Raw genomic sequence first — 16,280 nt, forward strand, 5'->3', positions numbered from 1 at the left:
GCCAGAGATGGAGGCAGAGATGGGGGCATGGAGATGGGGAGCGGCTGAGGACTCTAGATTCATCAACTAAGAAGAGAAGGACTAAGAACTGGTGACCAGGAGCAGACTTGCAGAATGTGCCCTTTGCCTGAGTGGGTTTCTTTGTTTGTGTGTTTTTTAAAAAGCTAAAGTGGAGAGAGAGAAATACTTTTAACTGATGGTATATGGAGGGGATTATAATAGATGTAATGAAACAAGTTATATGGATTGTTGAATGTGAAATTGATGATGTGCCCTGTAAACTTTCACTCAATCCACAATAAAAGCCTTAAATTAAAAAAAAAAAAAAAATCAGTTGGATTCCTCTATACCAAAAAACAACAGGGCTGAAAAGGACATTAAGAAAGCAATACCATTTACAATAGCTGCCCAAAGATAAAATATCTACAAATAAATGCAGCCAGAGAAACAAAGGACTTACTCAAAGAAAACTACAAAACACTATTACAAGAAACCAAGACATCTATAAAAATGGAAGGATGACTTAACACTGTGAAAATGTCAATACTGCTCAAAGCAATTTACACATATAATGCAATCCCAATCCAGAGTCCAACAACATTCTTCAAAGAGATGGAAAAAATAATTACAAACTTTATATGGAATGGAAACTGACCCAGGATAAACAAAACACTGCTTAAGAAAAAGAATAAGGTTGGAAACCTCTCACTCCCTGACTTCAAAATTTATTACACAGCTACAGTGGTCAAAACAGCCTGGTACTGGTACAATGAAAGATACATAGATCAATGGAACAGAATCTAGAATCCAGAAATTAATACATTTACATACAGCCAACTGATATTTGACAAAGTACCTAAATATATTGTATGGGGAGGGATACTCTCTTCAACAGATGGCGCTGGCAGAACTGGAAAGTGATATACAAAAGACTGAAACAAGACCTTTACCTCATGCACACCAATGTTCACAGAGGCACTATTTACAATAGCAAAAAGGTGGAGGCAGCCTAAGTGCCCATCAACTGAAGAATGGATAAACAATTGTGGTACATATACACAATGAAATATTAGGCTACCTTGAAGAATAACAAGGAAGCTGCAAGCCATCTCATAACATGGATGAACCTTGAGGACATTATGTTGAGTTAAATTAGTCCGTCACAAAAGGAGAAATACTACATAGGACCACTACTGTAAAAGACCAAGAAAAAGAATCCATACTAAAGGGGGATATGGGGATTCTTTGCTAGTTACCGAGATGTGGGGATGGGGTGAGGGGAGGGAGGGAAAGGTGGAGCACAGGGTAGGGAATAGACACTGGATAGTTCCGGTGTTAGAAAGGGGGGCAATACACAGAAGGGGGAGGGGAATGGAAGAACAGGGCGGATGGGAAAACAATTAGGCAGGTTCGTATTAGCTAAGTGGGACAGAGGTAAATAATGATGTATGCACAACCATGGAACAACAGGGCTCTGGGATACAGTGAATGAAACATGGTTGGAATGGGCAAAAGGGGGGAATAATGTTAAGAGGCTTGGCTGTCTTTTCAACCTTGGTTTCTATGGCATACCATTATAAAATAGAAACTTGATGGGGAGAGAAAGGAGTGTCAGAAATATCACCATAGAAAGCTGTTAAGTCTGTCTTCTGCCTATAACTGATTGGAATACCTAAAATGGGGCTACAAAGGTGCCCAGGGAAGGAGGCTTCCTGAGGAGCCTCTGCATTATATAAGACCAAAAGGGGACTCCTTAACCCCATCCAGAATCTTCTGAGGTGGAAATTCCATTTGAAAAGGCAAGCAGATCAGCCTGGAGCAGCTAGAAGAACAAAAGATACTTCTTGAAAGAAAGACCTACAGGAAAAATACAAAACAATAGTAGTCCTACTATTACAAGAACAATCAAGTTGCTTGCCCAGGAGACATCAAGGCAAATGGTCCAATACCCTCAGGGCAAAACCCCTTCCAAGACTAAGACTCAATGGGAACACATGCTCTGATTGGTGTCCACGTTAGTCATCTATAAGGAGAAGTGAGGGAAAAACAGCAATGAAGCTACAAGCTAAGCCCTACAACATTCAATAAACTCCTGTGAACCTGGGTGGAGACCTGGTTGTCCAGCAGTGAAGCAAGACCTGGGGACTCTTGGGCCCAGAGGCAGTGACATAACCATAGAGGACTAGAGTGGAGAGTGAAGTGTCCAGCTGACAAGAAGAGAGGGCATATGCACAAGAACACCCACACTTACAGTTAATACCTACTTGAGCTGCCTTCAATGATGGATGATCAGAGCTCAACTAGAAGAAGAAAGCAGAAGAAAAAAAGAGTAATCTGATACAATTTTATTTGACCTACACCTATGGATGCAGTAGCTTAAAAGAGGGAACAAATCTTTATAGCGAGGGTCATTCCCACTCCCTTCATAAACAGAGTAGACAGGGATGGGCAACTTGGACATTGGCTACTCAAAATGGGGGGGCTACATAGGCAAGAGTTTTGGTAGCGTAGTGGTTATGAGTCGGGCTGCCAACCTCAAGGTCAACAGTTCGAAACTACCAGCGGTTCCGCGGGAGAAAGATGAGTTCTGCTCCTGTAAAGATTTACAGCCTCGAAAACCCTGTGCAGGGTCACTATGAGTCAGAACTGACTCCATGGTAATTATCAACAACATCAACAAAGACAAGAAGTGACTGACTCACAAGCTTTCAAGTGGGAGCCTAGAACCAGAGGGCGTGGAGGAAGGTAGAATCCCTACTGAGTAGTATCCAATCTGTCTGGGCGGGGCTGATAAAAGGAGATGTGGATAAGTCTCTTGTGGTACAATAGTGAATATTTGTTATCAGGACTGACTGTGAGGGTTGGAACGTAAAGGTAGACATTATGTAGCAAAAGGAGGGGAGTGGTTGACTTTGCATTCCAGGATCGGAGGTCCCTGGGACCATCAATGGAGAAGAGCGGAGTGCTCGACCCTACCCACAGAAACAGTGATGCCAGAGATGGAGGCAGAGATGATGACGTGTAGAGATGTAGCAGCTGGGGACTCTAGACTGAGAGAGAGAGGGGGGCTGAGTGCTGAAGACCGGGAGGCAGGTTTTCAGGGTATATCTTTTAGTTGGTTGATGATGCATGGAGGGGATTGTAACAATGGCAATGAAATGATATACGATAGGATGAATGTAAAGCTAATGTTGTCCCATGTAAACTATCACATAATTTACAATAAAACATTAAAAAAAAGAAAAAAGAATACACCTGCTAAAGAAACCACTCACAGACTATGGAAATGGTTGCTATGAAAATACAAGTAAGATGCCTATCAATTTGTCTTCACACACATACATTTTCTACACTCAAGCACACACTAATGAAGTCCCTCTTCTTTACCTATACATTCAGTCGGTCACAGGAATTCACAGGCTGTCACAAGTCAAGTATTTAACACAATGCAATGTTAAAAGCACCAGTATACCTCAGTTTCTATTCAGGGGCCAGTGGGAGAAATTGTGCCTAGCTAATGCACCTCACAGGCATCCTGGTGTGGTGCTGTGGGTTAATGCACCAGACTGCAAAGCCGTTTGAACTGCAAGGTTAGTGGTTCAAGCTCACCAGCTGCTCCTCAGAAACCCTATAGAGGGTTGCTATGGGTCGAACCAACTCGACGGCACTTAACAACTACAAAAAATGCACCTGACACACAGCCATGTTCCACCTGTCAGCAAGGCCTGCGTCTTGTAATGCTGCACAAGCTAAGATGGACTATGGAGTAAGGCCTACTGATCTACTTCCAAAGTATCAGCCAATGAAATCACATCAGTATGATATGCTATTCATCACTGGAATGGCAAAGTAGCAGTAACATTTTGTTTTGTTGTGCATGGGGTCACCTTAAGTGGGGGCCAACTCAACGACAGCTAACAGTGCTTACTTATTAGGTATTCTGCAAAGAAACATTGTCTTTAAAATCCTGGTGGGTAAAGTAATAAATCCAGATTCCGACAAAGCCTCAGTGTTCCTAGTCTTGTGTTCAAAGAAATGCTGGCCAGATCCTACCTTTGAAATAAAACATTTTATTGATAGTAGCAAACTGTATGCTTAGGTTTAATGGTATATCAAATAGGCCCAAAAAAAGGAAAACATAATAAAAATTCTAGTAGGCACCCAGAAAGCCCGGATGGTAAGACTTCGTGTCTCCTACTTCATCTCTCATACTTTGGACATATCATCAGGACGGACAGTCTGTGGAGATAGAGGTGGTGGTGGTGTGCTATGGAGTTGATTCCAACTCACAGTGACCCCGCATAGGGTTTCCGAGGCTGTCAATCTTTATGGGAGCAGAAAGCCTCATCTTTCTCCCATGGAACAGCTGGTAGTTTCGAACTGCTGACCTTGAGGTTCACAGCCCGACTTGTAATGACAATGCTCCCAGAGCTTCTTAGTTCCTGGAGAAGGATATCATATTTGGCAACGTGTTGTTGTTGTTATGTGCCATGGAATCGGTTCCAACTCATAGTGATCCTGTACAGGGTTCCGAGGCTATAAATCTTTACAGGAGCAGAACGCCTCATCTTTCTCCTGCGGAACAGCCGGTAGCTTCGAACTGCTGACCGTCAGGTTCGCAGCCCGATTTGTAACCACTACACTACCAGAGCTCCTTTGGTAAGGTGTAGGGTCACAGAGAAAGAGGAAACCCCCAAGGGATGGATTGGCACAGTGGTGGCATCCATGGACTCATTCTTAGTAACTATTATGAGGTTGGGGCAGGACCAGGCGTGTGTCACTCTGTAGTGCATAGGGTCACTATGAGTCAGTACCAATTCGATGGCACCTAAAAACAACAGCAGCAAAGTAGACAACAGTTTTACTTACTTGTATTCCGACTTCACAAATTTTAAAGACAGTTTTAATTATAGAGTATTTAAAAATATTTGACCACTCTTCATTTTTCACATAAAATACTATGTTCAGATATAATTTCCTATTTTTTAAGGACTTGGTCATTTAATTAGTAAACATTCATTAAATACCCACTTTGTGCCAGAGATATAGACATCAGAAAGGTGCAATTCTTGCTCTTGAGATCATAGCCACCTATACAACCAAGTGAGTAATGTCCTTACTGCAATAATACAAGTAAATACTAATGGCTAAGACAGCACAAAGAAGGAAGGCTTTAATTCTGCTTAAGGATTGGTAGAAACATCACGGATAATTTACAAAAACCAATGGCAGGTGAACTGGTCTTGAAGGATATATAAGTATTTATCCAGAAGGTGGGGATAAAAAAAATGTCAAAGAGATATAGTCAAAAGGCTGGGTATGCAGCTTCCCAAGAAACCTGTTGTTGGTGGTAATGTGATGTGGAGTGGGTTCCAACTCATAGCAACCCTTACGGGGTTTCCGAGGCTGTAAATCTTTATAGGAGCAAAAAGCCTCATCTTTCTCCTGTGGAAGAGCTGGTAGTTTCGAAATGCTGACCTTAAGGTTTACAGTCCCATTTGTAACCACTATGCTGCCAGAGCTCCTTAAGAAACCTATTAGGTGTCTGCAAGTTAGTTACATTTCATAATGACCCTATGAACAGTCCCAGTCCTGCCCCCATCCTAGCAATTGTTACGCTTGAGCAGACTGTGGCTGCCACTTTGTCAATCCATCTCATTGGGGGTTTTCCTGTTTCATTGACCATCCACTTTGCCAAACATTCTGTCTTTCTCCAAAAACTGGTCTTTTTGAGAAACCTAAGAGGCTGAAAATGTTAGAAGATGATATATATTTTCATGGGTCACAAAAGGGTTAAAAAGCAAAAACTGACCATAGATTGTTTTTGATCAAGCTAATGTTAAAAACTGAATGCCTCAAATTGGACGTCTATTATAAAACTAACTAACTCTGGTAGCATAGTAGTTACAAGTCGGGCTGCTAACCTCAAGGTCAGCAGTTTGAAACTACCAGCCTTTCTATGTGTGAAAGATGAGGCTTTCTGCTCTCATAAAGATTTACAGCCTCGGAAATCCTGTACAGGGTCGCTGTGAATCGGAACCGGCTCCATGTTACACCACCATGAGCACCATTATAAAACTACCCATATAAAACGTAAGTATTATGTGATCCCTTTAAGTAGTGAACGCTCAGTTGCCCTGAGAACTCGATCATGTATCTTACCTAGTAACTCATACAGAGAATTTAGAATCGATTTCCAGGACTCTCCTGCTTCCCTCCCAGCAACATCGGCAAAATGAGCGGCGCTACTGTAGATATGCAGCTGGTCTATGCACTCAAGAACGAGGTTGATCATGCCCTGCAAGGAGAGAGAAAACTCACCGTCAAAACCTGTCACTCCACTCCGGGAGGGGTGGTGGGTAAGGGCAGGAACGCTATTGGATTTTTTTTCTTTTTTTTTTTAATGAGGTTTGGCCTTAAATAAGTCTTTTAATCATAAAGGAAATTAATAGGTTATTCAATTATTCAAAAGACAGAAAGAAACATGCTTGTCAAAGAAAATGTTCTTTGAATAATTTGCGTGCAGTTTAAGTCTTGAAAGCCATTACCAACTGCACAGGAGCTATATGAAAATGCCTACTCCATACTTATATTTGTACGTTTTAGGGTTATCTGACATGACTCAACCATAATGCTGTCTCATCTGAAGCAGAAGAAAGAGCTCCTTAGTCTTAGGGAAGACAGTATCCTACAGCAGTAACCTGCAGATATTCTAAACTAAATAAAGAAAAGGCATATCTGAAGACATTTTAAAATGTATTTATTAAAGCACTCTTACAGATGAAGTTGGTAGTATAGTGTTTACGAATCACAAGGTCAGCAGTTCAAAACTGCCAGCAGTTCCACAGGAGAAAGAAGAGGCTTTCTGCTCCCATAAAGATTTACAGCCTCGGAAACCCTGTACAAGGTGGATATGAGTCAGAACTGACTCCACAGCACATAACAACAACAACAACAGATGAGGTTGAAATTTGAATGGATGCCTTTATCATTATTGGTAGAACCAGGCTGTCAAGGGAAGTAACTCACATGAAAGAAAAAGCTATGAAGAGTTAACTCACCAGAGTAACTCATTTCACACGAAGAATTTTAAAAGCACCATGAACTTAACGTAGAGGTAGGGGATGCCTGGCCCTTGGTCGTATGTATGAGTCAATTCTGACCCATAGTGATCCTGTATAGGGTTTCTAAGGAGCAGCTTGTGAGCTTCAACCACCAACCTTGCAGTTCAAACGACTTTGCAGTTTCATTTGGTCCGGCTCTGTCAAGGCAACCACATTCCAGCCACCACATTTTTTGTTATTGTCAGTAAGTACCGTCAGGTCGGTTCCTACTCATAGTGACCCTGTTCAAACCAGTCAGCAGTTCAAATCCACCAGCTGCTCCTCAGAAACCCTAGGGTTTGAACTGTTGACTTTGTGGTTCACAATCCAGTGCTGATTCTACAGCGCCACACCAGAAGTCCTGCCATCACACATGGGTGAGTTAATACAGCAGGCTAATTTTTAAGTTGATAATTTTGTATGGCCCATGAATGATGCTATAAATTTTGGCAATAAAAAAGGTTCCCCACTCATAACCTAATGTCTTTTCTAGGTTCCCATTGTCTTACCCAAATCAGTTCTGTAAATCTTAGCAGTCCAATGTTTACTTTCACTTTTTCCAGGTAATAAAAAATGGAGTAAACAGTTCAATAAAATAAAATAAAAGCCCCTAATAATAAACAATTTCCTGTGGTTATTGTTGGCTAATAGCAATGTTTCCTTTGTTTCATGCCAGTATGGTCTCTAGGTAGGTAATTTATTTGTATTCGTCGTGAAAATATCCTCTGAAATTAATGTCATAGTCAAAGGCTTCTGATGGTAAATTAGAAAACAATTTAGACGTTAGATGAGTCCCTGAGCTATGCAAACGGTTAACAGGTTTGGGTGCTACCTGAATGGTCAGAGGTTTGAGTTCACCCAGAAGTACCTGAAAAGAAAGGCGGGCACATCTGCTTCTGCAATGTTACCCAATGAAAACCTTATAGAGCACTCTGGTACAGCCGGGGTCACCGTAACTCAGAATCAACTTGAGGACAATTCATTTTCGTTTTAAAGCTAGAAGGAAATCATTCTAGGGAATGTGGGAACTTAGCCACGCCCTCTAAACATTTTTTGTTAGTTACTTTCACGAAGATACTCTGACTCAGGAATACTCATACTCACAGACACGGGGCCTGAGAAGAATGAACACTTGCTCTGCTAGCTTGATATGCCACTAGTCCTGACATTCCCCCCTTGAAACATTGACATTGGGCTGCTTCTGACACTAGCAGTAGTTAGGACATTTGAAAAGTCACTTGGCCCTTCTGGTACTGTGTTCATAAAACAGAGAAGCCAACTTTTGGTGAAATAAAAGTATACATCGAAAGGTATTATTTGCCAAAGGGCAAAGTGGAAGTTTGTGGAAGCAGGAAGACTGGCTTTGTCCTAAAGGATGGTCTCTCCTAGTTCCATCTCCAACACGTAGCTCTCTGGTGGACCTTGTGCATCTTCTAAAGAGCTCCATAGAACATGATAAACAATTGGAAAACCCTGATGCTTTCTGAAGCCTGTGCTTACTTCAGCCCTTTTAAGATTCTCTATTTCTGTAGCCAACACGAAGCGAAATACAAGAGTTTAGGAACAACCGGTGTGAGAGGTAAGCAGACAGTAGCATTAAATGTCTGTCCAGAGAGGGAGAAGTTTTATCTTTTAAAATTAGTAATCTGTGATAGTCAAATAAAAAACCATTTCCAGATTCATCCAAACCTTGCTTTCCCTGTACACTGGCTCCTGTGTAAGCCAAAATGCAAAGGTGTGAAATTACTGTTACTGTTTCATGCCATTGGGTAGGGTTCAACTCATAGCAACCCCGCATAGGGTTTCCAAAGAGTGGCTGGTGGGTTTAAACATCCGACCTTGCAGTTAGCAGTCCAGTGCTTATCCTACAGCACCACACCAGGTGTTAAATAGAGGAATCTTCCTCAAAAATTTATATTCTCAGAGAAAACCAGAAAAGGAATTGGCACTGATGGAAACTCACCTCTTCCTGGAAGAGATTCTGGCGATTCTTCAGAGCTCGTAGTCTGTTCTGCTTGTCCTCGTGTTCTAAGTGCTCATCTGGTGGGTGGAAGTAGCCAATCAGATCCTGCAGACTCAGACTTACAGACTCTATAGGCAAATCCACTGTGGATGCCTTCACTTTCTTGCTGAGAGCATCAAGACCCCTAAAATCAATCACAAACACATCTTCTTATCAGTGATGCAGACTTTTATTTTACTATTTTTCAGTTTCTAGATAAGGGGACAGTTTACTCTACTACCCTCTCCATATATATCACTGCAAAAGCAACCTATAAGCAGCAATAGTTTATTCATTCCAGAAATCCTATATCTTGTCATGTACAAACCCAAACTATTACTGTCAAATTGATTCAGACTCAGGGAGACCCCATTTGCTCTCAAAAATAAACAATTCTGTACCATTTTCTTGCTTTAAATTTTGCCATGTCTTTCTGCTACAGAACCACAGTATGCATTCAAACCATCAACCTTTAGGTTAGCACTCCAGCACAATTGTTGCTGTTAAGTGCCTTCATGTCAGTTCCCACCCATAGCGACCCCGTATAGGGTTTCCAAGGAGTGGCTGGTAAGCTTGAACTGCCCACACTGTGGTTCAAACTGACTTTGCAGTCCAGCACATTAACCCACAGCACCACACAAGGTCTCCCCCAACACAGCGACCCTTATTCATGTCATATATGTTGTTGTTATGTGCCGTGGAGTCAGTTCCATGTCATATATATACGATATTATATGCCGGAACTTCAAAAAGCTCATGGAAAAATATTTTGTTATCTTTATATACAACTTTTTCACAATCTTTTTGTAGCTCCCTTATATTATAAACATGAATATAAGGAGCAATTCATAAATTTCTTTTTTATTCATGCTTTACTTTTATTTTTGTGAGAAGTAATTGTTAACTGCTATGTTATCCTTGGCACTCTGCCATTCTGTTTAATTGCTTCTGGTTTAAAAATGCATTCTGCTGGTGTTAGTTTGAGACAGTTGATTATTAACTGTAAACAGTATATGAAAGCAATACATTTAAAATCTTGATTAAGGAAAATATCATGAAGCCTTTGAAGAGAAACGCATTTCTAGCATGGAACTCTGTTCTTTGGTTGAGTTTATGATATTCTGAGGTTCAAAACTCATAGCCATGAATGTCAAGACAAACACTTCAAAATACAGTGTTCATAAATAAAAAATTATTTCAAAATAGAAAGTTTATTGAACAAAAAGACAGGAAAAAATGGAAGAACTATACTGTAATTGATATAATCATATTTTCATTAGTCCTGATAAGATTCAAAACAAAAAAGCATTATATTTTCTTTTTGTTCTCAGCATCAGCAAAGTTGTATGGCAGAATTTTAGTACAAGGAAATATTTCTGACTAATTGTCTGTTTTTACTGGAATTTACATTTTTAAAAAATCATAAAGTTTTATTAATGGGTTTAGCTTTGAAATTTATGGTGCTAAGCAGAGTCATTGAAATGCTTTACTATTTAGATGAAGATTACAAATAATGTTATAATATTTGACTTCAGACTTATTCAGCAGATGCTGTTGTTAAGTGCCATTGAGTCAATTGCAACTCCAAGTGAGCCTATGTAGCATTTCCAAGGAGCAGCTGGTAGATTTGAACTGCTGATCTTGTGGTTCACTCTTCAGTGCTGATCATACAGTGCCACACCAGGATTCCTACTAAGCAGTAGAAATTACAAAACGAATGAACTATTCTAAAGATGTTTTCTAAAATTTCGTATCACTGACATCATCAGAATTTCTCCAAATCCTAGTTTCATTATTTCTACAAATTTTTCTATGGCCCAAAAACAACATAAATAACTTTTCAGAATAAAATTACCTCTCCCCTTTTAAAATAAAAGTGCATATTCAATTAAATATTTCTTTTCTAAATGTTTTATGCCATTCTACAGTTAAGTCATAAATTTATTAACAAAGTCAAATTCAAACTCACAATAATAGACTGAATGGAACTTAAAATTTATTGGAGTATAATAGCTACACTTTCTAAATCAAAGGTAAATAATAGTATTGCCAGTGTCCAGGGTTTTAAGCTGAACTAAACAACTGCTACAACAAATGCGACCATTCAGTTCCTTTCAGAGGATTTTCCTAGAGACAGTTTTATCTTATCAGAACAAAGCTACCCCAAATTCTAAAATGACAAATTATGTTAAGAATTAGAGTTTTCATCTAATATAAAAATGACTATCATCTTAATTTAGCAAGGACAGAATAATAAAGAAACCATGATTGGTGAGAAAAGCTTGGTATTTTCATAAAGCATTAGAACAAAGATGAAAGACATTTTTATCTCTACATTTTATAATTTAAACATCAAACTATATTCTACTTGAAGAACAAAGCTTTTCCCCTTCTTCCATTTACTTTAAGAATACATTTGTCAAAATACTAGGAAAAACATAGGCTTTATAGTTTATTTTAACATATTAATAGAATCCCCACCCTTATGCACGCAGAAGAGGAGGAGATGAAGAGTTACAGAAAATAAATCACAAAAGGAACACACCAATGAAAAATATTAAGTGATTCTAATTTCCATGTTAAGAGAAGAAAAAGTCCGAGTCTAGATTTCTAAAAGGAAGCTCTTCAATGTCAAATGAATATGAATAAGTGAGATAAAGAGTTAAAAATAATTTTCTCTGAAAAATTAATGAATGAAATATCATTAAGATTGAAATTTTAAAGAATTCTGATGCTTTTAAGGATCAAAATACTGGCACTTAACATAAAAGAGTATATACCAGTACTTAACAACAACAACAAATGGGAATTAATGATGTAAAACTTTTCAAAGTTTCTGAAATATATTACAGAATTATGTAAATTAAAAACACCATGAGTCAGGAGAAGTTTAGTAATGCTAGCAAGCATAAATATAAAACCCAAATGCATTAAAATAATATATTTTGTTTTAAAAGTAGAAAAGATCTAATCTCAGCAATTAATAAAGCTTTAATAAAGTTGGATTTTGATACTTGGTCTTCATAAACAAAAACAAAAAATATGCGTAAGTACTACAAATGTAAAATGTGCACATTCAAATTGTTAAGTGCTATCGAGTTGTTCCAACTTGTATAGCAAACCTGTATAGGGTTCCATAGGAGCAGTTGGTGAATTTGAACCATAGATCTTCTGGTTCAAACCAACCTTGTGGTTCAGTGCCACAGTGCCACAAGAACTAAAACACAGTGCCACTAAAAACATACAGCTAAAAATTCATAAATTTTTGTTAAACAAAAATATGAAAATGTAAAACTATTATTTCTTTTTGTAAAAAACATTTTATTATGACTTGAATGAAGGTTTACAGTGTAGATTATCAGCTTTACACTTAGCGAAGCATATACTTTGCTTCATTACAATTCCCTCCACATATCATCAGTTAATAGTTGTTGTTGTTAGGTGCCATCGAGTAGGCAACCACCTCATAGCGACCCCATGCACAGCAGAACGAAACTATGTCCAATCCTGGGCCACATCTGAGTCCATCGATGCTGCCACCTGGCCAATCCATCTCATTGGGGGGTCTTCCTCTTTTTCTCTGACCCTCCACCTTAGCAAGCATGATGTCCTTCTCTAGCGACTGTTCCCTCCTGACAACATGTCCAAAGTATGAGAGACGAAGTTTGGCCATCTTGGCCTCCAAGGAGCACTCTGGCTGCACTTCTTCTAAAACAGATCTATTGGTTCTTTTGGCAGCCCATGGCACTTTTAGTATTCTCCTCCAACTCCATAATTAAAAGGCATCAATTCTTCTACGATCTTCCTTATTCACTGTCCAGCTTTCACATCCATATGTGGTTATTGAAAACACCATGGCTTGGGTCAGGCACACCTTAGTCCTCAAGCTGACATCTGTGCTCTTCAACACTTTAAAAAGGTCTTGTGCAGCAGATTTGCCTAATACAATACGTCGTTTGATCTCTTGACTGCTGCTTCAGTGAGTGTTGATAGTGAGTGTTGATCCAAGAAGAATTTAGTCCTTGACAACTTCAATCTTTTCTCCTTTGATAAGATTGTTTATTGGTCCAGTGGTGAGGATTTTTGTTTTCTTGACATTGAGATGTAATCCATACTGAAGGCTGTGCTCTTTGATCTTCATCAGTAAATGTTTTAAGTCCTTTTCACTTTCAGCAAGCAAGGCTTTATCATCCTCACATCACAGGTTGTTAATGAGTCTTCCTCCAATCCTAATGCCACATTTTTTTTCATAGAACCCAGCTTCTCGTATTATTTGCTCAGCATATAGGTTGAATAAGTATGGTGAAAGAATACAACCTTGTTGCACACCTTTCTTAATTTTAAAACATTCAGTGTTTCCATGCTCTGTTCAAACAACTGCTTCTTGGTCCAGGTACAGATTCCTCATGAGTACAATTAAGTGTTCTGGAATACTCATACTTCACAATGTTGTCCATAGCTTGTCATGATCCACACAATGGAAAGCCTTTGCGTAGTCAATAAAGCATAGGTAAACATCTTTCTGATATTCTCTGCTTTCAGTCAAGATCCAGCAGACATCAGCAATGATATCTCTCATTCCACAGCCTCTTCTGAATCCAGCTTGAACCTCTCTGGAAGTTCTCTGTCAATGTATGCTATTTCCTCTCAGTCTTGTTTCAGCAGAAATTCCAGATGTTACTTGCTGGTTCAGTTGTTTAGATTTTCATTTTCTTCGTGTTGAGGTATAATCCTTACCAATGGCTGTAGTCATCACCATATCACAGGTTGTTAATATGGATCTTCCTCCAATCCTGAGGTTTCACATAATGCAATTTCTCTGATTATTGCTCAGCATAAAAACTGAGTAAGTATGATGAAAGGATAGAACCCTAATGCACACCTTTCCTGATTTTAAACCAGGCAGTATCCCCTTGTTCTGTTCAAACAATGGCCTCTTGGTCTATACACAGGTTTTGTCAAAGTACAATGAAGTGTTCTAGAATTTTCAGCCCTTGCAATGCTATTGTTTTAGACTAGGTTCTCAGAGAAGCAAAACCAGTGAAGCTTATATATGTATATGTAAAGAGAGGGTTATGTCAAGGAAATGGCTCACACAACTGTTGTTGTTATTAAGTGCTGTAGAGTCCCTTCTGACTCATAGTGACCCTGTTGTATAGAGTTTCTGAATTAGCAGTTGGTAGTTTTGAACTGCCAACCTCGGGGTTCACAGCAATGACTGATCCTACAGTGCCACACCAAGAGTTCCACTCAAATTTAGATGTGTGCAAATCCCAAGCTCATGGGCAAATATTAGTGTGGAGACTACTGGTTTATATAGCTGCAGGGCTGATAAAGCCAAGATAGGCAAATGAGGCAGCTGGCAGGAAAGATGGCAGGCTACTTGCTGATGACTCCCAGGACTGGCAGGCAGTAAAGGATTCAGAGGTTAGATGACAAGTCAGATGCAGGATCCAGACCCAGCAAAAAAGCAAGCAAGTAAGCTTTGTCCAAGTGTCCAATAGATTGGAAGCAGATCACATGCACAAGTCAACTTCCTTTCAATGGACTGGATGCTCATAAACATCTCATTATGGAGTTGATTACATTATGTCAGATCTCATCACAAGAGATTACGATGTCTGAACTGCCAAATCACTAAGAATCCTGGCTTAGTCAAGTTGACACAAAACTTGAACTATCGTAATTATCCAGAATGTGTTGTGATCCACAAAAATGCCTTTGCAGAGTCAATTAAAAAAGAAATAAATCCATTTCCACTGAATCAACTCTGATTGTTGCACTGTGGGACAGAGTAGAACTGCTTCATAGGGTTTCTGAGGCTGTCCATCTTTATAGGAGCATGCTACCTCAGCTTCTTCTAGCAGAATACCTGCTGGGTGAACTTTCAGGAAGCAGTACAATGCTTAACTCACTACAAGACCAGAGCACCTTTAGTCAATGTATTCCTGCTATGCTGTTTTCAGTCAAGATTACATTAGACATTGACAATTATATCAATCCTTCTATGTCCTCTCCTGCAAATCTTGAAATTTCTGGTAGTTTTCTGCAATCATTTTTAAATTATTTTCAGCAAAAATTTACTTGCATTTGAGATGAATGGATGTCTGTATTCTGCTGGGTCACCTGTATTTGGAATGAACATAAATGTACATCTCTTCAAGTATACTGGCCAGGCAACTGTCTTCTAAATTTCTTGTCATAGACAAGGGAACTCATCGAGCCATCCTTTGAAACATAATTGCTATTCCTTCCATTCCTGGAGCTTACTTTTCATCAAATGTTTTCAGTGCCGCTTGGACTTCGTTTTTCAAATTAGATGAGTTCTTGACATGAGCAACAATATCCTTAGTTCCACATCCTCTTCTGATTCTGGCTTGAATTTCTGGCAGGATCCTTCCAGTGGACTACTGTAATTGTTACTGAATTACCGTCTGCAAAATTTTACTAGCATTAGATATTAATGGTATTATTGATGATTTTTGCATTCCATTGGGTCACCTTACATTGCAATGGGCACAGATATGTAAAATTTTACTTGCATTAGATATTAAAGATATTTTTGATGATTTCTGCATTCCATTGGGTCACTTTGCATTGCAATGGGCACAGATATGTAAAATTTTACTTGCATTAGATATTAAAGATATTTTTGATGATTTCTGCATTCCAATGGGTCACCTTGCAATTGGATCTCTTCCAATAAGTTGGCCAGGTAGCTATCTTTCAAATTTCTTGACACAGGCAAGTGAGTGCGTCCAATGCTGCATCCGTTTGTTGAAACAATTCGTGTTCTATCAATTCCTGAAGACTTGTTTTTCACCAATGCCTTCACAGTGTACCTTGTAATCTTTCCTTCAATGGCATCTGCAGTGCAGTGAATTACTTCATATGGCTCTTCTATGGTTAATGTTTGTAATTCCCAGCAACAACATTTTTGTCATACTAGGTCTAGTCTCTCATACTTCGGACATATTGTCAGGAGGGACCAGTAGCTGGAGAAGGAGATCATGTTTGGTAATGTGAAAGGTCAGAGAAAAAGACAAAGACCCCCAATGAGATGGAATGGCCAAGTGGCAGCATCGATGGACTCAACTGTGGCAACAGTTGTGAAGTTGGCCCAGGATCAGGCAGTGTTTCGTTCTCCTGTGCGTAAGGTTGCTATGGGTTGGTAC

The 16,280-nt window shown here is 39.3% G+C and overlaps 1 protein-coding gene across 1 annotated transcript in view; it reads right to left on the reverse strand.

The window, feature by feature from the left end:
• Positions 1-16,280, reverse strand: part of RYR2 (ryanodine receptor 2 (cardiac)) — a 786,033-nt gene that overhangs the window by 559,250 nt on the left and 210,503 nt on the right. Inside the window, exons 15-16 of the mRNA XM_006872010.1 lie at positions 9,067-9,250; positions 6,163-6,298 (exon numbers count right to left, since the gene is read on the reverse strand). Coding sequence (XP_006872072.1) covers positions 6,163-6,298; positions 9,067-9,250 — 320 coding nt within the window. The remainder of the gene's footprint in view (positions 1-6,162; positions 6,299-9,066; positions 9,251-16,280) is intronic.

The sequence above is a fragment of the Chrysochloris asiatica genome, unplaced genomic scaffold (assembly GCF_000296735.1).
Source record: "Chrysochloris asiatica unplaced genomic scaffold, ChrAsi1.0 scaffold00179, whole genome shotgun sequence".
Classification (NCBI taxonomy): domain Eukaryota; kingdom Metazoa; phylum Chordata; class Mammalia; order Afrosoricida; family Chrysochloridae; genus Chrysochloris; species Chrysochloris asiatica.